At 44.7% G+C, this 26,547-nt stretch overlaps 1 protein-coding gene across 2 annotated transcripts in view; it reads right to left on the reverse strand.

The window, feature by feature from the left end:
* Positions 1–2,149: 2,149 nt before the first annotated feature.
* The window catches only part of sbf2 (SET binding factor 2), a 64,120-nt gene continuing 39,722 nt past the window's right edge, over positions 2,150–26,547 (reverse strand). Inside the window, exons 17-42 of one of the 2 annotated variants that reach the window (XM_037485984.2) lie at positions 26,392–26,460; positions 21,412–21,582; positions 20,867–21,138; positions 19,897–20,069; positions 19,632–19,705; positions 18,318–18,513; positions 17,899–18,026; positions 17,072–17,247; positions 16,761–16,894; positions 16,471–16,672; positions 15,778–15,974; positions 15,447–15,587; positions 14,253–14,336; positions 12,653–12,727; positions 11,713–11,891; positions 11,144–11,320; positions 10,692–10,793; positions 8,597–8,782; positions 7,439–7,565; positions 7,010–7,137; positions 5,992–6,216; positions 5,793–5,900; positions 5,504–5,697; positions 4,576–4,663; positions 4,374–4,505; positions 2,150–3,487 (exon numbers count right to left, since the gene is read on the reverse strand). In XM_037485984.2, the coding sequence (XP_037341881.2) occupies positions 3,389–3,487; positions 4,374–4,505; positions 4,576–4,663; positions 5,504–5,697; positions 5,793–5,900; positions 5,992–6,216; positions 7,010–7,137; positions 7,439–7,565; positions 8,597–8,782; positions 10,692–10,793; positions 11,144–11,320; positions 11,713–11,891; positions 12,653–12,727; positions 14,253–14,336; positions 15,447–15,587; positions 15,778–15,974; positions 16,471–16,672; positions 16,761–16,894; positions 17,072–17,247; positions 17,899–18,026; positions 18,318–18,513; positions 19,632–19,705; positions 19,897–20,069; positions 20,867–21,138; positions 21,412–21,582; positions 26,392–26,460 (3,837 nt within the window). In that variant the 3' untranslated portion in view covers positions 2,150–3,388. The remainder of the gene's footprint in view (positions 3,488–4,373; positions 4,506–4,575; positions 4,664–5,503; positions 5,698–5,792; positions 5,901–5,991; positions 6,217–7,009; positions 7,138–7,438; positions 7,566–8,596; positions 8,783–10,691; positions 10,794–11,143; positions 11,321–11,712; positions 11,892–12,652; positions 12,728–14,252; positions 14,337–15,446; positions 15,588–15,777; positions 15,975–16,470; positions 16,673–16,760; positions 16,895–17,071; positions 17,248–17,898; positions 18,027–18,317; positions 18,514–19,631; positions 19,706–19,896; positions 20,070–20,866; positions 21,139–21,411; positions 21,583–26,391; positions 26,461–26,547) is intronic. The other variant, XM_037485993.2, reaches the window with a different exon arrangement.

A 26,547-nucleotide genomic window follows, 5' to 3' on the forward strand; every position in this document is an offset into this window, starting at 1 on the left:
AAATAAGGATGTCTCTAGCGCTCTGACTCCCGCCTCATGTGTACTAAAAGTACTATAACGTCCATGACAAATATATCGGAATCCTGTCAAAAATATCCCCATCAAAACTGATTCGAAGCAGGACATTTTTCTTTTTCGGGGGATCGTGTACTGGTTGAAGAATGTTTGGCAGATTGCAGTGTTCTGGGTTAGATGACTTCCCACAGTGACCTCACCGCCCTGAGCATTTCTCACTGTGGACACTGTGGAAAACAATCAACAATCAAACAAAATGCAAACTTTATAAACCAGAGTACTATCCCTTAAAGCTATAAATCAAATGTGTAATTATGCTTTTCGGCTCATGGATGAGAGGCCGGTGTCCAGATAAGATCGTCTGGAGCTCAGTTGATTCTTGCATTTGATCGTCTCCCAGCAGGACCCCCATGTGCTGCAGGCAGCTGACATTACCCCGATTCGTAGGGTGGGACTCGATCAAGTGTGTCGAGACAATGAGATCAATATTTGGAGTAGTTTCGATGAATTCTGGAGCAGGTGATTGCTCAGGGGCCGCAGGGCCGCCGTGAATCATGCATCATTCCAGAGGCCCCCAGGAAATGTAAATGGCAACATAGTTTCTATTCGTTGTGACCACAGGGCTAAAAGGATGATTGGATTTGGAGCACCAATAAAATAAATGGGTATCATCTGTATTTTTGGGACATTGGATTGCTGTTCTAGCGGATAACATGTGTTTTCATCAGTAATTTGTCTTAAACTTCAGAGAAGAAATACATCGCAGCCTGACTGACATCATGGAACATCGAGGATCTTACGTCCCCTGGTGTTTAATTAGCATTCATGAAATGGTTTTGTCCAGTCCAAGGAATGTTCAATCAATAAATGTGGAGTATTTCTCGCTTCGGAGGAAAAGATTCCTATCATGCCACTAAACACCATCCTGCTGGATAACTTCCGCTGCTCCCTCTGTTCATGGGCAGAGGTCCTAATCTCCGTGCCCAAAGCACACGGCTAAATATGGAGAGGACTGCCAGAGGCTCTTTCCAGATGCTCTGCACCTGCTGCCACTACAAGCCAGCTGATAGACCGTAAATGAGGGACAAACAAAATCTCCTCCCTCCCCTCCTACAGGCCTTTATTCTCCTCTCAGAGACAAACTCTCTTTGGAACACAGAGGTCCCGCTCAGGGCCGCAAACCCGGCGCCACGGGGCCTGAGCTGGGGCGGTTGCCCAATCCCATATTCATGGCTGGCACCCATCATTAAGAGCGACAAACCATGCTGTCGGATCTGTGCAAAAAAAAAGTGTTGTAGTGGTGTGTGGTTACCTAACCCTTTAACAAAGAAAAGGTGTTCATAAGAAGGCAGGAAAACGTGACGTTTACAATTACAATGGTCGAGGTTTACTTCCTGTATCGTATGACCCTTTGTGATGCTGGCAGCTCCGTGAGGCACAGCGGTGCCTTGCGCTCAGTGTCAGCAGCCCAATGCATTAACAATAGAAATGCTTAGTCTAGCTGGTGAGCATGCAAACATTTGATGTGTGGTATACAGCTACTAATAATAACCGAATAACAATGGAAGAAACTTTGCAGGTTCTGGACAAAGTGGAAATTAAACCACGTGATGGTGCAAGATAAAACATTTATGGATCACCAACATTATTACAATCCACCTTGAATGAACATGAAGGTACGTTATAAATTATATGGCAATCAATTACCAGGTGGTTAACAACTAAAGATCTGATCATGCATCTAATCGTTATCCAGCAAACAGGCAGTTTATGCAGACATAAACTGCCTTTACTTTAAGTTAAAGAGGAGCCCTTGTAGGCAACATTTATTGGGTACCTAAAGTCGGCTCAGGTTCAACCTGGCCTTGAAATCCTCCCTCGAGTTCATAAAACAAGTTACAAATTTGGTTTTCAAACATAGTTCTGATGGGAACTAAAACAGATTGTTCCTCTAATGCATTAGTAAGAATATAACAAATAACCGTTATAATAATATATACAGTACTTAACATGCTTGAATATTATTTGTTGGTAATATGTCAGGCAGTACAATTATTTATCCTGTTACTTTTACACAGTAAACGAGCAAACCCTTTGGCCTTTCTCTCTCTTCAACCAGAACACTGGCAACGAGTAGTTTCAAGTAGGTTTGGTTTATTTCAAAATATTAGTGTCATCACAAAACATGGTACAAAGATACAGTAACAAAGTTGGAATTCTTTCCTTTTCTAAATGTAAGTGAATCGGTTGCACAAACACAAGACGAGGATCTCTGAAAATTACAATGACCGACATGATGTATTGATTTATTTCTTTTAACGCCCGTAAAAGACAGAGCCTGACAGAATGAACAACAAATGAATCGTCTCCATTTAACTTTCAGAATAATGTTTCATCACAAACGGGAAACAGGCCACTCAGGCTTTTGCACCAGACACATGAAAAAAGACTTGTTGGTCACATTAGAATTAAGGTTAGAAAAGTATACTTATGTTCAGTACATCATACAGTATATAAAAGGACATGTCACACAGGTATTTACAAAAAAAACATAAAGCCACCACACCTGCATAGTTACACTTTTAATAAAAAACAATAATTTACATTACACCAGACACGTGTTATCCAGAAGTCCATGAAACATTTAACAAAATAGAGAAAACATCACATATTTAAATAGAAAAATGTCAGAGAACTCCTTTTGAATTCACTGTGCAAATTCTTTTCATTTAATCTGTCTGGAGGAAATATATGTACATTGTAAAGTAATGCCTATAGCGTCGCTGTTTGCACCTGTAAGACATGTATATTTGATAAGGAGTGCATACTTTAGTGTGCAAAGAAATTGTTTTTTCATGTTGTGCATTATAATCTGAGTTTTTGGCAGTCGATACATTTCTTTAAGCAGCAATAACCTTTTCCTCATGGTAAAATATCCAATAGAAACTACTTTATAGGCTATTTAAAAAAAAAAAAAGAATTAAAAAAAAATCTAAAATTGAACCCACAGTTTGATTGGCCAGTGATATTGCTTTGATCTATTTACAGCTTCAGTAGGATAGCATCTCCTTGGAAGTGTGGCCCCCTCAAACATCAGCTTATCTTCACTTCATCTCTATTAGAGGCACGGAGGAGGGAGCTGACCGAATGGGTCTGATCGACTCCGCTGACAGCCCTAAACGGTTGCTAAGTAACAACAGTCAGAGAGGCGGGTGTTCGGTGTTCTTTCTCTACTTGCAGGCACTTTGGTCCCCCGATTCAAGACGTCCCGAAAGCGGAGCGGGCCTCACGTCTCTGCTCCGAGCCACCCGACCCCTCCTGCCACGTTCTCGATGATAACGTCGGCGCTCGGGGGGCCCGCGAGGCACATGGCTCAGGCATCGGAGATGCAGTTCTGGATCTTGTCCATCCACAGCTGAGCGCTGGGCGCGTCAGAAGCGCAGAAGTTGTACACTCGCTTGCTGGTCTTCAGCTACAGAGGTATCAGAAGAGGAGGGTTAGATGGGGGCCAGAGGGGCAAAGGAGACTGAAATGAGCCCATCTTAAAGCATCAGGTCATTTTCTGTAGCGCTAATAGGTCAATGTTAACTAGTGCACTAGTAGGGTGCAGATCTCTGCCAGGTGCGTCTCATACGACCATTCGGGTAGAGTGCCAACCACAAACAAACACCTGCGCCTCGACACCAACGGGCTTTAAGGCATCGTGAAAACAAACGTCCTTCCACCTAAAAGAAGAGCGTCGAATAATGCAGGCGATCGGTTAAAGTAGTTCTACAAAAGCAACATTAAACTCACCAAGCCATCTGTGAGTGGAATGATATTAGTCAAATACTTGGTTCAAAAACATAAAAGGGAGCTGGCTGGGTGGTATGCGGTGTGTGGTGTGCTACTCCGTTTATCTAAGTTTATCACGGATAAAAGAGTTCCCCCTACCGCAACTACGATAGGTCCTTGAAAATGCGGCAATTAACTGGCCACCTAAATTCCCAAGTTTTGCTGTAGCGGAATGCGAGATTAGCCACGGACGGACAAAGAGGCGCTCGCTCACTCACTGGCTCACTCACTCGCACGCCCGGCCCCACGATCCCCCTGACACAGATAAAGATAATAACTTCTTCACCACTGTGCAAAAGGAAGACATTTCCTCTCTTTTGCTAATATGTCTGATTAAAAAATAAAAAAATCGCTGATAGAAAAAGGTTGAAAAGATGATGCGCTGCAGACAGCAATTTCCACAAATACAGCCCCGAATATTTGTCACCACATTCAAAATGATTGGCAGATGTGTTGTCAATATGCTTGTGATTGCATTATGCAAAACAACTAAACAATAAACATTTGGGTCAACTTGTACTCACGTCAAAGAAGGCCTTTTCACTGATGTGCTTGGGGGCTCCTAAAGTGGGCGTGGCGATGACCACGGACTCCACCTCCGCCAGATCGATGTGGCCTCTGCAGTTTGTGTCCTCCCCGGTGTCGTAGTACCTCATCTGTGAGGGCGAGAGTGTTAACGCGCGCTCCGTCACTCAGGTGAGAGGGTCTGGTCGAACGTGGGCTCACCTGGTGTTTCGTGATGTCCAACACGAACCAGCGAGGCTTCCAGCCTTTTAGAAGTGCTCCACGTTTATACAGGATCCCCTCGTAAGACCTGAAGAATAACACACGTGAGCTCCAAGTGCCTTCGGACTGGATGTCATGTCTCCGTTCGCTACATTTGCAGCTGATGGTGTTTAAAGTTTGGATGTTTTTTTGGCGGAGGCTTTCATGTAAACAGCGGTCAGCCTGCTCCCATTTGGGGAAGCAGGCGAAGCGAGCAAAGCGCCGCTGTGGACCAGGTCAGAAGCAAAAAGTAACAAGTGTCTGTTTGCTGGTCTGCCCCTCCCACCTGTTATCGCTATCCCCTCGGAGTACTGGTGGGACAAGCGCTCCACACAACCCAGACTTTAAAAGTCAAAACTATCTGATGATGAAAGAATGATGGAGCTGATCCCAGTGGTGGTTGTGTAGAAAAAGCTAAATGCCCAACGCTAATCCGAACTTTTATGTTTCAAGAACAACTCCATCACTGTTTGTTCATTATGTTCCTGCTGTGTAAAGAGGCCCGGGGTATTATACAGGATCATTGAGGGAACTGTATTATGAAGTATAATTCAACATGGTCATATACATATTGACAATTCTCTATTCCATGATACAATCATCTATTTAGACGATCTGAAACATGACGAGTAGTTTTTTCCCCACACCGCAGAAACTCCAGATATTAAAGCGTTTACCAGAGTACAGACAGTCCTTTACAAATGTGACACACGCACACGCACACACACACACACACACACACACACACACACACACACACACACACACACACACACATACCACAGCGAAGACTCATGCTCCCAAACCGGACTGATCCGGCGCAGCAGTTTGAAGGGAATTAAATGTGCACTTCCTATTTGTTCCAGGACTCGGGGAGTTCCCGACCCACCTGTTCTCCTCGCTCTTGGGGGTGAATTGGTTATAAAGTGTCGCGGCGCGGCGGTTGATCCCATTGGCCGCGGAGGTGCTGTGGTCTTCGCCCAGCGCGCTGTCTGGCAGGTGCAGCATGGAGCGCCGCTGGAAAACCTGCATGCTGGGTGTGGGAATGAGGCCTGAGATGGACACCGTGGACTGTTTTCGGAGCTGCACACAAGATGAAAGATACATTGGGGAAAAAATGTCATGCAATTCAACAACTGTGGTTAGTTCTGTAATTCTTAAAAGAACGTAACACGCACATTTCCTTCTTGGGCGAGGTCTTCCTGAATGCTGATTCGTACTCTCTCCAGAGTTGTTTGCCATTTCTCAGAGGTCTGGTTCAGCTCACCTTCCAGCCTCCATATGTCCTGCAGCACCAATTACATGAATGCCGACATGTGATGTGAGAACAAAAGCGATACAACTCCAGATATCTACTATCTTGGTAACAACTCTCACAGTAAGGAGTTTGGTGATGGCGTCCGGCTGGGCGCGGCTGACGCTGCTGTAGCACGGCCACACGATTCTCCTCTTGCTGTTGGAGAGAGTGTGCATCTCCTCTGAGCTGTCCGACCTCGCAGCCATCATCCCCCAGTCGTAATGCGGCCCCGTGGACAGCGTCTCGTCTGTGAAGTAGTCCCATTTATTCAGGCTGGGGATGCTGATGGACGGCTTCAGGATCACCTACAAAGCAGAAAGGTTTGAATGGGAATCAGATGAAACCTCGTTGGGTTCATTATGTAAAATACTGGGGGAGAAGGGTAACCTTCATGAAGTTAGATTTATTGTTGAGGATAACCAAAGATTGTTGTTCTGTACTATTGTTGCACATAGGGGGTCAGTGTTGATATCTGTGATATTGAAAAATTGTAATATTATTATCATGTTAATAATACACATGACAATGTGGTGTAAATGATCCAAGACCTTTGAAATGGTTGCCCTCTCCATGTCCACACAATCATTTGGGTTGATTTGCCCAAATTAAAAGCACAATAAATAGCAATGGCATTATACTTCCCCCAATAGGGGCCTGAACAAAGATGGCTAAATCTTTTTTGCTGTAAACGGCAGCAAAATACAACCTCAATCTCATGCACCCTTATTTTTTGTGAATCAGTCATTATCAGTCTGTGAAGCTAACATCGGCTCAAGCTGCTTTGTGGGTGCACAGGTGTCCGTTATTTGTATCTATGAGAAGTGAATGGCCAGTGACTTTGACTCAAATTTACTTACCCGAGTACAAGTAGCAGTAGCAGTAGTTACCTTATTCATCTTCAATAAAAAAAAATTCAGAATCCCAGTCAAAAACTTTGCTGTGCACCTTTTTAGCCGTGCCCACTGGCTTTACATGCAGCTGATTCATTTAAAAATATATATATATATATACGGCAGAACTAGAGAGTTTAACCACACATTCGTTCCTCAGCGAGGTGGCTGCATGAAGCAGTCGAAGCTGTCAGGCAGGAACACTCACGTCGCTCTCTGCGGGGCTGTACAGGTAGTTGAAGAAGATGGGACTCCTCCGGTGCATCCTGTTCATGCACTCCCAGATACAGATGCCCCTCCGGGCCTGTTTATCACCTTTATCTTCAAACAATGTGCCTGTGAAACACACAGAGGAGAAGCTGCTGAGCACATGGGCCAATTGATCACACAGATTGCCTCGGCTGGTGCAGCACTACGGTAATTAAAGCTGTAACAAGATGAGAACAAAGAACGAGATTCCAGTCACATTTCATCTTCAAGCGTACACGTAATCCACAACATCTAACCTCAGCCTCAATTTAATCAAATGTAAGTAAGACAATATGTGACCAGTTATAATGCAGAATTTCTGCAGTTTGAAAACAGATAGTTGAAAACCCTGACACTGGTCAGTCAAAACTGGTTCAATGACACTGACCATGTTCTAAGCGCTCATAGTCGGAGTCCAACAGGAAGTTCTTGAAGCGGTTGGAGATATGATGATAAGCCAGGAACTTGAGATAATACTGATTGAACTCAAACTCCAGAGGATGCTGCTCCAAAACCTGCAAAGGCAAGAAAAGAAAAGATAAAAATGACATTTAAGTGTCAGTAAGGGAGGGTCAGAGTGTGTGTTACAGCTGCGTCGTGTCTTCGTGTTGAGCCTTCACGTCCCTCCAGTGCATTAATGACTAACTAGAGACAGGAAGGAACGTCTCCTGTCCTTTGGGGGCAAAGGTCGGTGATATCATCACCACCAGACACAGTCCAGACTGAGGCAGCCGGACTGCAGTTCCATTGTTCCCATCCAGTAGTGAGAGGTGGCCAACAAGAGAGAAGTGTTGAATATTTGAGGCCACCTGGGTCTATTGGAAAAAACAACAGCTGTTTTGGAGATGAGGCACTTCTATTTTCGGCTCTTGTCCGAATCCCCTCTCTTCCCTGTTTACAGCTCACCCGCAGGACACTGGCCAAACCGCCTTAGCTGCCAGGCATACAGTTTCAAAAGACAAATGGCGAAACTATGTGTTGATGTAAGTATAAGGGAGTGGGTCCATGTGACCCCAGGAGACACACAAAAAAACACAACCTTCTCTAAAGTTAGCATTTCGGGGTAAACGGAGGTTTCTGGAGAACATCTGCATCGGTTTCCTTCTCAACTCCACTCTCCTCCCCACACCCAAACCTTCTTGGAGACTACCAATCCCCAAAACTGCAATTTCCCCACCAGCAGTTCTCAACACGCACTGAAATGTGGAGGGATGCTTAAACACGCGAGCTCAGCACTGAGGTTCACGAGCCATCTGGGCAGCAGCCTCTCCGCGCACACATTCTGGAGCAATACGGTGTCGAAATGACACATCCAGAGCTGGTAATGCGAGGTGCAAAGCTAAACCAAATGTATAGATAATGATATGTGAACGTATCGCCCTCCCCCCGCGCCCCCCTTCACGCCTGTGTGCTTTTGAGGAATGTGATGACCTCAGAGCGACGGTATGAAAGTGTGTTGCGTCATGTGGGGGTCAGGGAGGGGAGAGATGTCGGTCTGTAACATTGGGTCGTATGGGTCACGTGCGGCAGTGCATGCAAACCTCACCTGGTGCACACAGTCCAGGAACTGCAGGAAGATGGGGGTGAAGCCGCCGCCCTGGCTGCTGGGACTCAGGTTGCTCCGCTGGCTGAACTTGTGGCCGAAGGACAGCCATTCTTTCTCCAGCAGCACCTGGAAACCTTCCAGAGTCCGGTAGAAGGGATCGCTCAGCAGCTGCACCAAGGACACCACCTGCAGAGAAAAGGAGCAAATGTTACACAAGGAAGAGGCCGGTCAGACGCAGCACTGATCTGCAGAATTATCAGATGACAGAACAGATGACCTACTATAAGGTTTTCACTTAAGTGGAATAATGATGACGGAACTTGAGACATTTCAGATTAAGCATGACTTACATGAACTTGGAGTAAGTCTGTACAATGAAAAGCAACATGTTTTTTATTACCTGAATCAAAGTTAAAAACATGTACTAAGTATTGACACAACTTTTATAAAAATGAAAAAAATATTGGGTTAGGTTACTAAATAAGGAGGAAATACAGTATTTCCTAACATTATTACTGCTATACCTGCCATATTTTGTCTCAGTGGAAAAGTATTTGATCAACAACCCACTTTCAATGTCACGGAGATACAGAATATGACTTTTTATTATGTTAAATATACAGGTTTTAAATCCTTTGGCAAATGAGATCGTAAATATTGAGCTGCTAAAAGGAAATAGCAGCTGTTTCACCACCACGCTGCAGAATTTCTTTAGTGTCATGTTTGATTACAATTCAGCATAGATTTCTTTTTTCCCCTTGTTTGGGATGAGATTGCTTTGCATCCCTTCAAAGGATGTGCACAACATATTGGGCACAACATAACGTTTAACGGATCATCTGCCATCAATTGCATTTATATAACATCGAAGCAAAGTCTCCGGGCTCACTTCACAAAACACCAGTTGGGAAGCACTATTCTACACATGCAGTTTGCTTGGCCTGGTCCCCGGCCCGCGTCTTCTCCCGCACAACTAATGAGCCCTGACGTGAGGAATGAGCGAGAAAATCAGCTAATGGCTTCCCCGTGAGGTTCTAAAGAACCGCCGGCCCTGAGTGGTCGAGTTGGCCCCCTGCAGCTCCGGAACTGAAATAAACACTTCAGATTATTTATGAGAATACAGCGGAGCGAGAAATGGAATTTAAGAAAGATGCAAAGCACGAGAGAGGCGCAGGGCTTCCATGGAAAAACAGGGGCCGTTCTGCATCCGTTGGACAGAGGTGGGCGAGCCAGAGCATGTGGAGCCCATTTGGTTGTCCGGTGTGATCGGGACCCGGCGTGATGGAGCCGGTGGCCCGCGGAGAGAGATGCTCCGGGGCGAACACGTGCCTGGCGTGAGGGGTCTGCAAACTGCGCTTTTACACAGCAGCCTTTGCAAAGCCAGCAGACTGATTGTGAAGGACACATGCTCGCCACGACAACATGTGCACTTTAACAAGTCAGCGTGGAAAAAATGAGCTCAGAAAGCAAACATGCGATGATATGGTTGAATGCAGCAGGAAATGGATACAAGTGATCTGGATGGAAATCAGCTTTAAGTTTGCGTGCCTTGAAAATCAGAACCATGAACTCAGGACAGCGAAAAACCAGAGAGCCAACGAGGCTTCCAGAGTCTCTGCTTTGTCGGCTCACCAGTGACTGAGCAGGAAAAAGCAGCTGTTCCAGGGGTTTTATGGTTCACACATGGCCCATTTGTTTTTACATTAAACCAACACAAAACTTAAAAGTTACTCCAAATGCTTATTTGGGAAATTTCAGCAAAACACTTCTGTTAATATCTGTTAATGAGGATGGAACAGAATGACACGCTGAACTGACTGAGTGCATTTAATGGAAGGACGTTTGGTTCATTTAGTTTTACAATGTTCCACCTCTATTACACATCTCCTCAGTAAAAATACGCCGGTGTGTCCCTTACACACCCACACAAACGAGATAGTGGCTATACAATTTATTCTAAATCCTGGCCCATTCTCAGTCTCCAACAGCATTTATACTACCAAAGTTTTATGAAGCCTGCGCTCCAACCTCTTTCACGTTAAAACCCCTTAAGTTTAATCTACTATTCAAATAAGTAATTGTGCATCTTGCTCACTTGTGTAGTAATGTCCCAGCCATCCTCCAGGCTGAGGAGGACAGATGAGCCGCTGTCCAGAAGCTCCACCAGAATCAGTGCCAGCTGCAGGATCTTATGAAGCTGTGGGAGATCAACATATGTGCACTTGAACACATTTACACGCACAGTCACACACGCACTATTAATCCTTACTGTGATTATGTTTATATTGGTCTACTGGTAAATCGTTTGCCGATGGTCTCGCACGGATAATGTTGTTTTCTGGTTATGTTTAACTTTGGGAACTTGGGCCGCATGAGTCCTTCAGATAACAACTCGGCTGTTGTCCTCGGAAAACTAGCGTCAGAGTGGATGTAGTCAGTATGTGAATGTGATTCACCGGATGAGCACTGAAAGCAGTCTGCTTGCTAGTTCCCCCACCATTATATCACCAATATCCTTATTAAATGCAAAATGTTGGGTTTATTTACCTGCAGGATCCATTCAGAGTCTTCCAAGGCTTTGAGGAAGGAATCCTCCGAGTCGGACGAGGTGGCGCTGGGAGCGCTGGCTCTCAGCAGCTTTTTGAAAGAGGCTTTCACCTGCCGCATGTCTGCAAAGTCCACCGGCACCAGTTCACAGTTCAGAGAAGAGTCCACTCTGAGGCCCTGCCCAACACAGAAAGAAATCTACTGTATACATCGATTTATTAAGGTAATCCATTGGGTATTACAATTTGTGAAGATGTGTGTACAAAATAATGCAAAACATTCCAGCAATTAATACTGCGTGGCTCAAAATGTTCTCTTATTGTTAGAAATGCAACACTTGTTTTGTTTTTCTGTGCGTGATGACACATGGGATCAGCTTTGGAGATTTCAGAACATGAGCGAGAACGAGATGCCATCCAAAGGCCCCAAAGGCCAGACCAGGGGCCTCATGGGACATGGGAGGTGTCTTAACACCTGAAGTAAGCCATGGGGTGCCCCCGAATCTATGGGACATATGGCCCTATTCAGAGACTAAATGTCCTTCCAAGTCTCCACAGTCTCATTCTCACCCTTAGATGGGACTTTTCTCCAAAGACGTAGAGCGCAGCTTGCCGTTTGAGGAGCTGCGCCTGCAGACTGATGCTGCCCGCAGGGGGCGCCAGATCCTTCCCCGCTTGTCTGGAGCCCACGTCCGCCGTGGACGGGTGGTGGCTGAGTCTGCTGCTGGAGCGCAGGCTAGCCCACATGCCTGCAAACACACAGATGTAAACAAAAGTCACACACACTCGCGCAGGAGCTGGTCCCTGCATGTACACATGCTGTCAAACAAACTGAGGCTGAATGATGAACAAATGACATGCGCAAAAAGGTTTCCGTGCACCACAGCAGTGCAGTAGGGATTATGACATTCTTTTAGTCCACCAACAAAGCAGTCGCCTTTGTGATTCGGTTGTGTCGAGATATTAGAAACAGAAGTCTTTGGAATTCTTTTGCAAGTCAACAAGTCTAGAAGCACATTTCTCTGAAAACCAGCATGCAATACCTTCCAAACAGAGTGAATAATCAGGGAGGAGGTGATTTTTCACAGCAATAAAAAACACGATTGCAAAACCTTTCGGTTTGTTTTAAATTATAATATAAATGTACTACTATTTCATTCGAGTCAAACTGCTGAACACTCAAGTCTGTCCTCGTGACACTACAAGATCAGCGGTGCCTAATTTCCTCTGATTCATGACAAAACCCCCAGTTAACCGAGCTGAGCCAATACATTAACAATGAAACATGTTAGAGCAGCCCCTCTGGTTTGTGAAAAACCACAGCTCCCACTCACAAAGTCAGACATGATTAGCACCATGTCTTTGTAAGCAAGGGGTTACGAAGCGCGGTGAAGTGAGCTTCTGTGTAGGTTGGAGAGAGAAAGGAAGGATGAGGCTCGGAAAAAGGCATTAGAAACATGACGAGCGCATTAAGAGGACGAGCAGGGGAAAGAGACAGTTGGACGGTTACCTTGAGGGTGGATTCTCTCCTTACTGTCCGGTTTGGGGTTTGAGTGAGCGAAAAGTTTATATCTGTACTCAAGCACTGGGTGGTTGTTTGTACAGGAGGTAGAAAGAAAAGATGAGAGCAGGGAAAGAGGCATGAAAAAAATAAATAATGTCAACATCATACGGATATCACCACTGGCTGGAATTACCATTTCAGAAACATGCAAAATGAAGAGACGAGACTGGTCCTCATCTCAGTTCTCTCTCAAGGGAATGATTGTCATAGCATGCATGAATATGTTTGTCCATGGTTATGATTGATGGTATGAAAACAAAGACTTGTGTGCCACATTATTGAACACAACAGGTGGATTTACTGAAGTGTCCGCAGGTGTACGCATATTCTCTCTGTTGGGATCTTTGATAAGTTGCTGCATGTCTTTTCATTTTTGATTTAATCAAATCGAGTTGAACTTTTTTCATTGGATACATTTGCCCAAAATATCCCATAGTTTTTTGACTTCAGATGAATAATATCCCCTTTCTTATCAAATCAGAGAAAAATCAATCAAAAGAAGTTTCTGACCATCCTGTAGTTCAAATACATTATTTTTTTTGGCAGCTATTTATTTGCGTGGTTGAAAAATTGAAGAAAACATTTTTTCATTAATCAGAAGTGTTATGTCATCCTTTTTCGTGCCATTCAGTGACCACGCATCCGGCTAACGCATCACACGGCATTCACTAGCATCACGAACAACATCTGGCTGAGACAAACAGTCCTGATGGATTCCTTTGCGGAGTTCACATTCCAGTTAACACATTAATGGGGTTGTGTCTGTTTGACAACATCCTGGAATTTAAATTACGAGATTATGTTTTCTGGAAACTAAGGTCACGAGAAGATACGAGGTCTGTGTGTGTCTCTTACGCCTCACACGAATACCAGATAGTATACTACACAATTGCACAGCTGCAAACCACGGTTCCTCAAGCCCTTTTCACTTTAGGCACTATAGAATTCATATTCAGCATCTGTTCCCAAAACCCTCGCATTCATGCAGTCTAGTCATGATATTAAAACTACGAGCATTGCGGTTGGGATATCAAAAGGAAAATCTCCATTGACCTTTGCAATTCATTAAAAGATGAATTATTTGGCAGCTGGTCTACGACTCACACATTTTCAGAAATGTATCCAACTTTCCAAATTGCACTGATATTATCTTTTTTATTAGAGTGTTCCTTCCAGTAGTATCTGAATCCTTCCGGGAAATATTTCATTTAGCTGTGTGCTTTTGTCCTCAAGAGTATGACTTTAGTACACACTCATATTTCTAAAATGTGAGAGCAAATGGGTTTTATAAAACAAAAACACATGTGAACTGAGATGACCAAGGGCAGAACATCTGGGATGACCAACCTCCATAAACTATTGTGGACCAACATGTGAGTAAAATGAATGGAGCCCCTTCTTGTACCCTTTCCATAAGAGACTAGATGACGCTTAAACACTACGAACTAACTTCTGACAGATGACAGGTTCTTGTGATTCATTTTTCACCTGAAAGCAGGAGGGCACGTGTGGAAGTTCAAAGTAGGAAACAGAGGTCCACACTCACCTCCTCTGGTGAAGCTGTTTGAGAACGGGAGGTCTAAATGGACCGGAGCCATCTTTGGCATCCTGGATGCCCGCCTGTCACTACCTGATGACATAACAAGAAAATACAGAGGACATTACGCCGAGATCAGGAAGGTGTGAGCCCCAAATCACACAGAGACTACCGATGTGCACTCTGTGCAACAAGCAAAAACAGAAATTCATTGCAATGATAAGTAATCACTTTTGGCTCAGTTTGAACCCATTGTGACACTGCAGTATTGAGCTCAATCCAATCTCCCCACTAAGGGCCCTGAACTTGATCTTGGCGCTTTAAACACAACATACGAGGTTGAATGACTGTGTGTGTGTGTGTGTGTGTGTGTGTCAGCATCCTGGACACGGCTCCAGTCCAGTCAAAAGAGATGAATGGGCAGTGACCCCAGGTTGTCCTGTGATTCTTATGTTCTTTTATTGTACAAATTTCCTTCCAGTTGTTGGCGAATATCAGAATTTCTCCCACACAGCCTCTCTTTCTCTATCCTAAACACACACACACACACACACACACACACACACACACACACACACACACACACACACACACACACACACACACACACACACACACACACACACACACACACACACACACACACACACACACAAATATAAGTAGGTGAAAAATAACTGTGGACCAGAGCAAACACAAAAGAGAGGAGAGGGATTGCCTGATGGCAGAGAAAAAACAGAGCTCGAGTGAACAAAAATAAAAAGAGCAACTCTGCAGTTTTTCTCTTTATCAGAAGAAGTGAACTCATGGCCTCTTGTCCCTCGCAAACAAACTAGCAGCTTTTCCCACGGCAGCCATTGCACAGCAAATTCAGGTCAGGTAGGGCTGCAGGCGGTCAGGTGACGCCGTTTTGGTTTGACGTTGCTAATGATGAACAATGTGTAGTCACCTGACATGAGAGGTTCCGCCTCCCTTTGATGTGTTACTGAACAAAAGAAAATTATATTTATTGGTGACTTACATGTTACACACTAGTAAATATGTTAACCCCCAGGTGGCATGAACGTAAGGTCTTACTTAAACCTGTGCTTTTCCTCTTCCCAGCAGTGAAAATCTCCTGCTGCCGACTGCATTATTAAGGGTTTAAACACTCAACAGCCAGAGCAACATAACACAGAAGAAAAGAAATTCAATGAGTAGTACCTGGAGAGAGGCCTTGGAGGGAGCGGTCGGACAGAGTGTTGTTTCCGTTCATTTTGAAGTAAATAGGGACGGAGTTCAGGATGGCTTGCAGATACTTTTCTTGCTCAAGACTGCTGGACAATTCTGAGGACGAGGCCGGAACTAAAGGCAGATCACATCGTTTTTATTCAGATAGAAAATAATGATCATTTAAATTCACAGTCAACTGTTTCATTGGTCCAATCCAAATAAAAAAAATGACAAGCTATTTAGCATTAGTGGGCTCTTATTCCTGAAGGTCACTTAGCTTCAGTAACAAAATGACAAAACCACTGAAACTGAGAATGCACACCTGTTGAGGAGGGGTTCTGAGACTTGAACAATCCCACCACACTCTTGCCGTGGAAGCCTCCCGAGCGGAGCAGCACGGCTTTGGTTCGAGGATGTTTCCAACACACGACGGGCAGACGGTTGTGTCTGTAGCAGCGGGCCACTTTGTGTAAGCTGCTGTCCTGGACCGCCTGAGGAACCACCAACAGACCTGGGTAACTGAGGGAGAGCGACAGAGCACCAAATAAACCACTGCACAGCCATTTGGTCATACACGGGGATGCAGCGGCATGAGATCATGGCTTTATTATACAACATGCTGAATTTGAATCTGTCTTTATTGATAAGCCAAACATCTCCCAAGTAAAGAGGGACTCCCCAGTGGGCTTTTGGGATATCGAGGCCTTTAAACCTTCCGGCAGGTCAACAAATCCTGAAAATCTGGAAACAACCATTGTGTTCCAATTTAGTGGAACCAGTACGTACGTGTGTGTGTGTGTGTGTGGGGGGGGGTGTGTGTTAGAGCATCAGAGACTTGCAAACCACAACCATGTATAGACAGAAATAACATGCCATAGCATGAGGCTATTTAAGGCAGACCCCTGTTCTATAGGAAACCTTAAAGGACTTTGTGATCTGGCGTTACAAAGAGGGCGCCCGGGGGAAACACAAGGTCATTCATCTCGCTCATGATTTCTGCCTGTGACGTGTGTACCTGCGGCACAGGGAGTAGAGTCTGTTCACTGCTGTGACTCTGAACTGTTCCCCTGACTTGGAGCGAGATGAGCTGGCGGTGATGGTGCCCAGGCCCAGACGCTGGTAGTCCCGGAAACACGACTGCTCCACCAGCTGCTCCATGGTGGACTTCTCCGATGCTCGCAAGGTGCTGCTGGGCGGCGGCTCGCCGTCGTCCGATACTGAGGCAAACGCGAACGAAGGGGAATGGAGTTTTTGGCTTTCCATCTGCGTCAACACTTGAATTTCTAAATGTGTTATGGCTCTCACTTGAAACATCATCGTCTTCATGCCACGTCATCCTGCTGCCTCGGTCGTTCTTCTTCAGTGTGGTTTGGCTGCCACGGCCCATGGTGATCATTCCGGCCCTCTTTGCTCCTTTGACAATAGTTTTGGACAGCGTTCTGTGAGGAGTGAGGAAGGGATATCATCACTGTGTGCAATTTCAGCATCAAGACCGGAGTCTTTGGAGGAGAAACATGTTCATTCATTTTTCAGATGCCTCTTTGACGTGGTGATTTTAAAAATAACCAGTGAGTCAAGCGCTTATTGTTACTGAAAAACCACCCCCCCCCCCGGACCTGAAGCCAGTGTTCCTCTCCTTTTGTTTAGGAAGGATGAGCTGAGGGGCTGTTTGTCCTGCTGCAAAAGCAAAGGAGCTGAAGATGGACTGTGGGTAGCGAATCCTCTGCAGGTGCTTCCTGAAAATCTCCACCATCTCCGAGCTCACCTCCTCATCAAAAGCCACCTTTATCAGCTGTAACAGATTTGAGGGACACTGATTATTACGACACAGTACACATTTTATATTCATACTGGACAACTACTCTGTCAACTACTCGGCACAAACATGTGTTAGGGCCATTTTCAAATGTTGACAGTTGGTTGAATGTTTGTTTCCTGTCGTACACACACCCACAAAAACACATTTAGACACGAAAGCGATGTACCCATGGGCCAAGTGACCTACAATCAAAGGACATGGACACTTTCTTCATCCATGTTCATAAAAAGATAGGAATGAACCATAAAAACGTTTGCCGCATTACATCCGAAGACAATAAAACACATGCTTGGCTTAAAAAGGCGTTTATTTTTGTTTCTAAGAATTAAGCCCATGTTATAAAACACAAGATGATGGGATTTCTGCAAGATGTGCCGCACAAGTTGTTTGTTATTATTTCAAGTGTTAGGGATTTTAGTCTGAAAATCATTAGATTAGTTTGAAAACCATTTATGAGCCCAGTGAAATAAAAAAAGTTAATAGAATTATGTGAATTTAAATCAAAAAGTTACATTTAATTGGAAAAAAAAACTAGAAAGAAGCCACATTAACACATTGCATGGTGCCACCTCATCTATTTAAGATATTTGGTAACTCGATATTGGACATAAGAGTGGAGCCTACCTGAAATGAGGCGGAGCGCAGCTGCAGGCCTTCCTGCATGTTCTGCTGCAGCTGGTTCTGGATACTGATCTTCTTGTCTTTGGTCAGCGTGGCTACCGGGAAAGCTCTGATCACTGCCTGCTCCCCAACTGCACGTATAGAAAAACAAATGGTAAACAGTAAATGAACTTGTACTTGTGTAGCGTCTTCCTAATTTTCTTACCACTTGAATACTACTTATCCCTCACCCATTCATACACTTGGCAGGATTGCTACAAACAGCAATTTCAAAATGGCCTTTTATGATAAATAAATTAATATCATTTACAAGTATATTTATTATATTTCAAATAATAATTATCCAATATATTAAAAAAGTGATGTTTCACAACAATCAAGACATAAAAGTTAGTGTTCAGTTGCTGTGGTTCAGTATTTACCCAGTGGATCATGGGGGGTGCCTTTGAAAATGATGCGGTATGTGGTGAGAAAGAGGGCTCCCTCTGCTGGCAGGATGTGAGGGCCCCCCGACAGTCCCCCAGTGGCCTCCTCCCTGCCGTCAGGGTCCAGAAGCACCCGCAGCCCCTCTGACACCAACTCCTCTCCGGGAAGCAGTGCTGGACGCAGAATCTTAGGCTGAAGGGATTAAAACGTAACGCATTATGCGCTTGGACAGAGCTAAAAACCACAAATCAGAGCGGTCTAGGAAATGCTTCAAGGGTCACGGTTAGGATTTCACATGGAGTGGAAAGTGCTCTTAACTAGGGATTTGAAGCATTTACGTCAGAGAATCAGATTCCAAAAAACAGATAATCAGTACTTTATTATAATGTCAAATCCCACAGCACCACATGAGCGTGTTGGACGTACTTCATTATCACATGCCCGTCATAGTTTGAAGCGCTCAAACACACACACACACAATCCAATTTAATAATGCATCCTAATTCATGATACTAAATCATACTGGACACTGACATGAGATATGACTTTGTATTCCTTTATGAGTTCTGAATCTTTATACATTTTTTAAAGAATTTTAAGTTCTTCTTAAAATCTTTAAGAAGGTCTTAATCAAAGGTCTACTGACATGTGCTTCATGTAATATGCACTTCTAGGGTATTAAACCCATTAACAATAGTGATTTCCAACGACACCACGGGTCAACTTTTATCTACTGCATGAACAGTAACAGTCTGCACCCTGTGGTCCTTCTGGTCAGACTTGTCATAAATCCAGAGTCAGTGTTGTTTACACACTGTTTTAGTATGTTTTGGCATGCTGCAGGCCAGTGTGGAAGCTTAGGTTTGCTGCACAAAATACCACAGACAATCTGCCAAGACTGCTCACCCGTCTCCAGGTGGCTCCCAAAGCAGCACTGGCACGATGTTTGTTTGTGTGTATGAGGGTGCATGAGAGGAATTATCAAGAGCAGTGAGACATATATCATGGCAAGATCCATAAGTCTAAACCTAATGCAGGTGTTACGATGAGTGGAAGTTATTAGAGAAGATCAGGACTATGCATAGCCTGAAGTCTACATTTGCCTTTGATGTTAAAGTCTAACCAGGCTACATACTTCTATATATAATTGAGTCGTTCTGAAGCAGATGCCAATATCAGAAACAGCTTCTGAAACAGCTTAAACTGATGCAGGTAACAAGTGTTGTTTACGTGGCGATAAAAATAGACACTAGAGAGGGAATTATAACCTATTTCCCCAGTATACACTGCACATGCAACTGAACACTCACCTTCTGAATGGGAGGTAACCTCCTGCTCTCCCTGTGTACTGCCTCCAGAGCCTCCATCTGCATGGCAACGATGCCTGTGGGACACAAGTTGGGGTCAGCTAACATATGCACACACACAGAGCTGGTACGGAGATACGCATGTATGTACACGCGCTCTTGTGTATTTAAAGATTTTAAGGCCATTAAACATGTCAGGGGATCAGCTCTGCTGCTGTCACTCAGCGAAAAGCTGCAGGACTGTGAACACCGTGAGACCGAGCCGTACCTGGGATCATGCTGTGCAGGCTCTTGATGTGATCCTGGGTTACTCCACTCTCTGTGCACACCTTGTCGATGAAGCGCGCCACGAACCTGACCACTGAGTTGGCCACGTCGCTGTTCTCAGAGTCCTCAAACCCGCTTTCCGTGTCAAAGCTTTCCGCAACGCTACCGGCAATGCTGTGGAGCACACGTGATGACAAAAGGAAAATGAGCCGAGAAGAGGGTTGCGCATGACGAGGTGATGCAACCAACATTTATTGATGGGATACAAAAAGGTCCTCTGAGAGAAACCAAACAAGCCTGGGCCAGAAAGGAGAGACAACTTCCACGGCAAAAAAAAATCCTTGGCTGCAGCGTTTGTCGTGTTATTGGAAATACAAACCAATCACAGTTTACATTAGTGACGTTTGTTTAGTAACGCTCAAATGCTGTGCATAACAAGAACAGTAGCATTGTGTTCTTCTCTAGAAAAACAAATCCTAACATTTTGAACAACAATATTTTCGGCTGCATACCTTCCAAATCTAAGAAAAGACAATAATAGGAGATCTTCAGCAGAGGATGGAAAATCACTTGCACTGCTATTTTGTTTGGTTCGAGTACAGTGTGGCCCCATTGAAGACGCCCCAAAGGCTTTAAGCTTCCTACCAGAAGTAAATGAGCCTCACTCTATGTTGTGCAGTGGCGTTGTAAGCCCACAGGATGGATGTGGGCTGGAAACGGGAGAGGTACCGTGTTCCATTTGGCTAAATAGGGAAGTATCATGTAGTGCGGCTTATGCCACATCCGCCCACATACGAATCATCACCTTGTTAAAAGAGAAACACACACTCCCAAATCGTGAAACCTTACCCCGAGGTTTCCTCCAGATAAGTGTGATCGTTCTAACTTACATCCTCAACAAGCCAAAAACAGTTTGTGTTCGATCTTAAACAGTTGAAATAAAAGAAGTAAAAGAGAGAGAACCGTCCGACCTGTTTGTGACGATGCTGTTGCTGCCGCTCTCCCAGTCGGCGACCGGGGCGCTGCGCAGCAGCTTGATCTTGCTGGTGTCCAAGGGGATGAGCAGGTAGACCATGAGGCTGGCGTAGTGGATGGCCTGGCTGAACACGGTGCTTTCCTCATTCTTCACCAGCTCGTGCTGCTTCTCTTTGCTCAGGCCGGGCCATGAACGCAGCTGCATTGCTGCCAAAGCCATCGCCGTGTGCTCCTCGGCGCCGCCGGTCGCAGGCTCGGGGCCCGCGTCCTGCAGAGGTCAGAGCCGACGCTTAGTTTGACGGATTGGTTTCAAAAACACAATAATGGTCGATGAGTGGTGACCAGCACAGTTGCGGATTGTTCAACCCGAAGATTATTTTCAACTCAAATGTTTTGTTTAGCATTTGGAAAAATTCTGTATTTTGCAATAACGGGAAATATAAACACACAAAACATGTGTCCGACCATCCAACACCATGAGCTGGCTGTAAATCAATTCTCAAACGATATCTACTCATGTCGGTCACTTTTCTTGTCTTACCTTTAGCCTGACAGTGATGCAATCTTTACCCTCCGGAGTGTTAAGATAAAGAGCTCGGATCTGAGTCTGGACCTCGCTGTAGAAAGTGGCCTCCCAGAACTGCTGGTTGGTCCAGATGGGATGGTCCTGAATGCACGTGTAGGCGAACTGGTTCACCCCGGCGGCCAATTTCTGCGAGACAAAACATGCGACTTGAATAGAGGTCTGTGTTGCAGGACATCAAACCTCTGCATGCTTGTGACAATCTGCCACACAACAAATCTAGAATATTTCCATTTGACAAAACCGCACAGCCCAAAATAAGACAAAAATGTTACAGTTTGACACAGTTTAAACCTCTTTATCTTTGTTGGAGAGTTTATTGTGATTAACACAAAGCTACTAAACAAAACATTTCGGTATGTTACCGTATTAAGCCTTTTTAACCATAATAGGCTGTATTATATTCAATTTGTTTCTACTGATAGTTGCTCCCGTGTAAAGTCAATATTTCCTCTGCCTGCAATGTTTGTGTTCATTCCTGGGTTACCCGTTAGATTGTAATCAAGTAATCGTTGCAGCAATCACTCGACTAGACTAAGTGAAAGTTTATTTCCCATTGGGTATTTGCATCAAGGAATTTGGACTGCAGTGAGTGACTCATGAAGGGGACTTTGATAAAATAATGTGGAAATAAAAAAGAGAAATCAACTTTTCAACTGATAACAACCTCAATGGAGCAAAGGACCAACATGTATGTTCTTGTATTTGGAAGCAGGGCTCTTGTTTTTCATTAGTGCGGACTGAAGGGTAAAGCACCTGCTGCTTGGAAAAGCAGCGCGTAGAGAGAAGATGCAACACATTGCTCAGCTGAAGGCAGTAATGCTGGCTCACACCGTGGACTGCAAGTGTTGAGTGAGGCAGGCAGACCTCAGCGTTCATCTCCCTGTAGAGTCTGAAGGCCAAGAGTGAGCTCAAGTATGTTATTTGATTAGCTTCTGATTTCTCCCCCCCCGAGAGTCTGACACAATGCAGTGTTTTTCCATATTCCCCCACCGTTTGACTTCGAAATATTGCGAACTAGAGAGCTCCCTGTAATTACAGACGGTATCAAAACAGCTCTACTCCCAGTGAGATGGGCCATGGGCCAAGAGGGAGGACGCAGAGAGCTCATGCCCATACTGCAAATAACCTGCAGGGAGAGTGGGAGTCAACCTTTACTCATTATGATTCAGGCATTTTTAGCTTTTCACATTTTCAACACAAAATTTAAGTTGAGGAGAAAAAAGTAGGAGAGCGTCTTGGAAACAACTATCTAACTATCTCGTTATTTCACAAATACTGGAGGCAATATATCAAAAATAGAAATGTTACACTGCCAGTTCAGCAACATTTGTAAGGTGTGAAGAGACCAGGACAATCAGTTGAATAATGACAGATGCCAAAAAAGGAAGTACAATTTGAGGAAATAATTGGCAAGGATTTAAAGAAAATAAACATGGAATGTACTCCCCAGAATGATGTAATAACTCCCTTGAAAAATGACAATTAAGACTGATTCAGTAAGCAACAAACAACGCCGATTTTAATTTCGACAACCTGAACCTGAGTAACACTCTATTTAACCATTGTTTGAGGATCGTGACACGACTGAGGCCAACGCGTAGAAACACCACTGGTGAGCCAGCAAAAGGATGGGAGTATGTTTTGATGAACTGCTTTCCTCTCCGAAAATAGAGACGATTAGATTTTGCTACCATCAGAGGAACCGAGCGTACCAACATAAATCGAGTCAAGGGAATTAGGCCAACGAAGCGCTGGATGACAAATCTGCTTTGGCTAGACACGTTTTAAAGAGAGGCTCTAATGGGAGCCACTCTGAGGCCGGACTGTGGCACACGAGGCGTCTTGACCGATGGACCAGACTTTTACAATGACAATGAGACGTTGTTGGAGTCCTTTGGGTAGCATGGTGATACCTTTCTGTCCTGAGAGTGTGTTACGTATCATGCAGCAGATGCTGTGTGGGTGTGGGTTTGTGTAGTGGGGTTGGGAGGTGAAGGGGGATCTGTGTGTGACTGCTCTATGCTGTCTATACTCAGCCTGGCTGTTCTTTTTTGACTTCTCAGATATGTGCAGGTCATTTTGACCGAGGTCATCTCTTCCCAATATGATAATACACAGAGCTTAAAGAGACACCCACATGGCTGCAGGAGGAGAACAGGGAAGGAGGGGGGAAAAGGCAGGAAAGGGAGGAGTAAAAGAAGGTGAGAAGTGAGGACGAAGGGGAAGGAAGGAGTACATCGCTATCTGACCCATCTGGCTGTGTGACTGGTGAAGAGAAGGAATGCAGGGCGGAGGGAGAAGGGGTAAAAAAACAAGCGGGAAAACAACGAGGGGAGGAAAAAAATGGGAAAAATGCTGTGTACAGGTCAAAGAAATGACACTATCGGGATTTGGGATCTTGTTTTGAACTCTGGGACATGATGGCGAGGTTCACAGTATGATTCACTGGAGGCTCAAAACATCCGCTGGACGACCATCCAGCATCACAGGAGTCAAACGTGTCGCAAACATGTTGAAAGTCAGACTATAAAACATTCCACTAAACACAAAAAAACAAAAAAACTCCATCATGTACAAATAAATGTTCAAAGTAAACGGTGAGTCGTGAGCTGGACATTTCTCATTTATAAAAGGGTCAAGCAGCACGTCATTTTCCTCGCGCAGACACGTCTGATTGAGCAAGCCGCCGAATCCCTCCGTAAATAAACTGTGGCTAAAAGAATGCTAACAGTCAAGTGTTCGGTGCTCTATCCAATCTGTGCTGCCCCATGAAAGAGGAATCAACTGTCTTGGGCAATTAGAATGGAAGAAGACACGTGGGACTGCAAATGGGGCCGAATGGCAACAGACCCGGACGTCAATGACACCAGTCCATCTCCTGATAAGCCCACCCCTCGTTAGATAACGAATGCCAGAGGAACTCTTCACAGATTAGTTATGTAGAACTCTTACAAAGGGCCACTGTGCAAGGATCGCGTGGCATTTAGATACCCTCTACCTGCACGGACCCAATTACACAACATCGGGGGCACATTCCCACATTCCCTGACCTGGAGACTTTAGTTCCACTGTATGACCACAGAGTGAGCTGGCCACAATATGGCCAAGAATACCAAAGAGGGACTTGACCAATATCTGACTTTTGCCCTTGAACCAACTGCCTTCAATAAGCGGGTGCCCGGGTTTGGATGCGATAGCACATGCACCACAAAGCCTTTGGCCAATCACAGACCATTTGAAAGAAATGCAGATGTGCATGCAAGTGTTTTAGGTGAAACCCAGAAATCACCCACTGACAAAAAGATGCTGGCACATTAGTGTAAAAAGATGCCCACCCTGCAAAGCAACCCAAAAAGGGATGGAAGCCATATCATAAGAACCGGTTCAGGAATGGAGAGGAAACGTTGCTGATCGTTTAGCCTTTTGCTCACGGCTGCAGTAACCAGACAAGACTTAACTAGTCATTTGAAAGAAAAACTTTACTAACAATATTTACAAGAATAGTTGCACTGCAGGACCACTAGCCCACCTCTAACGTGGGGCTCTTGGGCAGTATTCAGAGATTGTAGAACTATAAATACATACAAGTCTAAGACACATTAAAGTTTATAACTGAGGAAATACTGCTTTCCCTGGTTGGCCACAGCAATATCGATCTCTTTTCCAGGTAGAAACAAAAACTAACTGTTCTCTGTTCAGTTAGATTTTTTTTCCAATGACTTTTGCGGTCTGGTCAGATTGAAGGGCAGGTTAATCATTTACTGTATAATGTATACCCCTCTGTTAGCAGAACACATACAGCTACTGTAATGTATGAGCAACAGTTCAGAGGTCGTCACATACGTTTCCAGTTAGGACAGAGTGGGATGTCTAGTGAGGGGCCTCTGAAAGGTAAGATGCCAACGTGTCATCTTACATATTGTTCTTGGCAAAAATCAAGGAATTCCAATCATGTCAGCAACCTTTGTGCAACTATACTGAAGATTACAGAATATTTTGGCCTCCATCCTGACCTCACTCTACATTTCACCCTTTGGGTGAGGCAGATCTCAAGCTTGTCAACAGTTCCAATCAAACAAGGGAAAACGGTCGCATTCTCGAGATATTCTTGACTGAAATGGGTCGAAATCACTCCATTGTGTCTCAACTGAGACCAACAACAAATGGATAGCCGTCTGAAACAAAATATGGCTTTGCAGGGATAAATTATTGATTAAACGAGCATATGTATGGGTGGTGAATCTTAAATAGTGATGCCCCTAAAGATAAACAAAAAAACAACTAAGGCTTATCCAAGAATGTTGCATCAGCCTGCGGCATGTGAACTGGGTGAGTCATGTGGTGGTAGAGAGGAGGTCGTGTCCCAGTTCAGCACATCAGAGCGTGGCACCGGTACCCACCACAAGGCCGATGCGGACAGTTGTGCCGGTCCCCATAGCAACGAGCAAGCTGTGGGTACGAAGCTGCGGTGACCCAAGTAGCAACTCTGTGTTGATTATCTGGTCTGGAAACCAAAGGCCACGGCCCGGCCTTTACATTTTGCTATGGAGGGTTTTTACTTGACGTTATGTACGTGCCCGGGATGCAGGGTTCATTAGAGCATGACTAGTACTGGACTTTGGGGGGGGGGGGGGGCAACGGCAACATAGATTTAAGAGATGATGGTCAACAATGTATAAAGGATATTGTTCTTTTGCAATGCAAACATTTAACACACAAGTACAATTTCGATCACAAAGGATCCCTAAAATAATCTTTTCGAAAGAACTGGGAAAAGAAAAAAACTGTCATTTTGTCATTCACCTTTAAATGTTTGGAAGGGGGTAAGGTAATTTAATGTGTGTAAAGGAGAACTATTTATAGGTAGGGCACACTTCAGCATTGAAGCCTTGAATGGAACTCACACTCATCCTTGTTTCACATTCATGTGCTTACCCTGTAAAAGGCTGTCGAGAGGGGCAGCACAGCAGCAGCCACCGTGTACTCCTCCGAGCTGGAGCAGTCCTGTGGGTCAAACGTCATGGGAGAAGTGAGAGCAAAGCAGGAGACATGTGACACTGCTTCGACAACGGCTTTCAACACTGCAGGCCC

Source organism: Pungitius pungitius, chromosome 4 (genome assembly GCF_949316345.1).
Source record: "Pungitius pungitius chromosome 4, fPunPun2.1, whole genome shotgun sequence".
Taxonomy (NCBI): domain Eukaryota; kingdom Metazoa; phylum Chordata; class Actinopteri; order Perciformes; family Gasterosteidae; genus Pungitius; species Pungitius pungitius.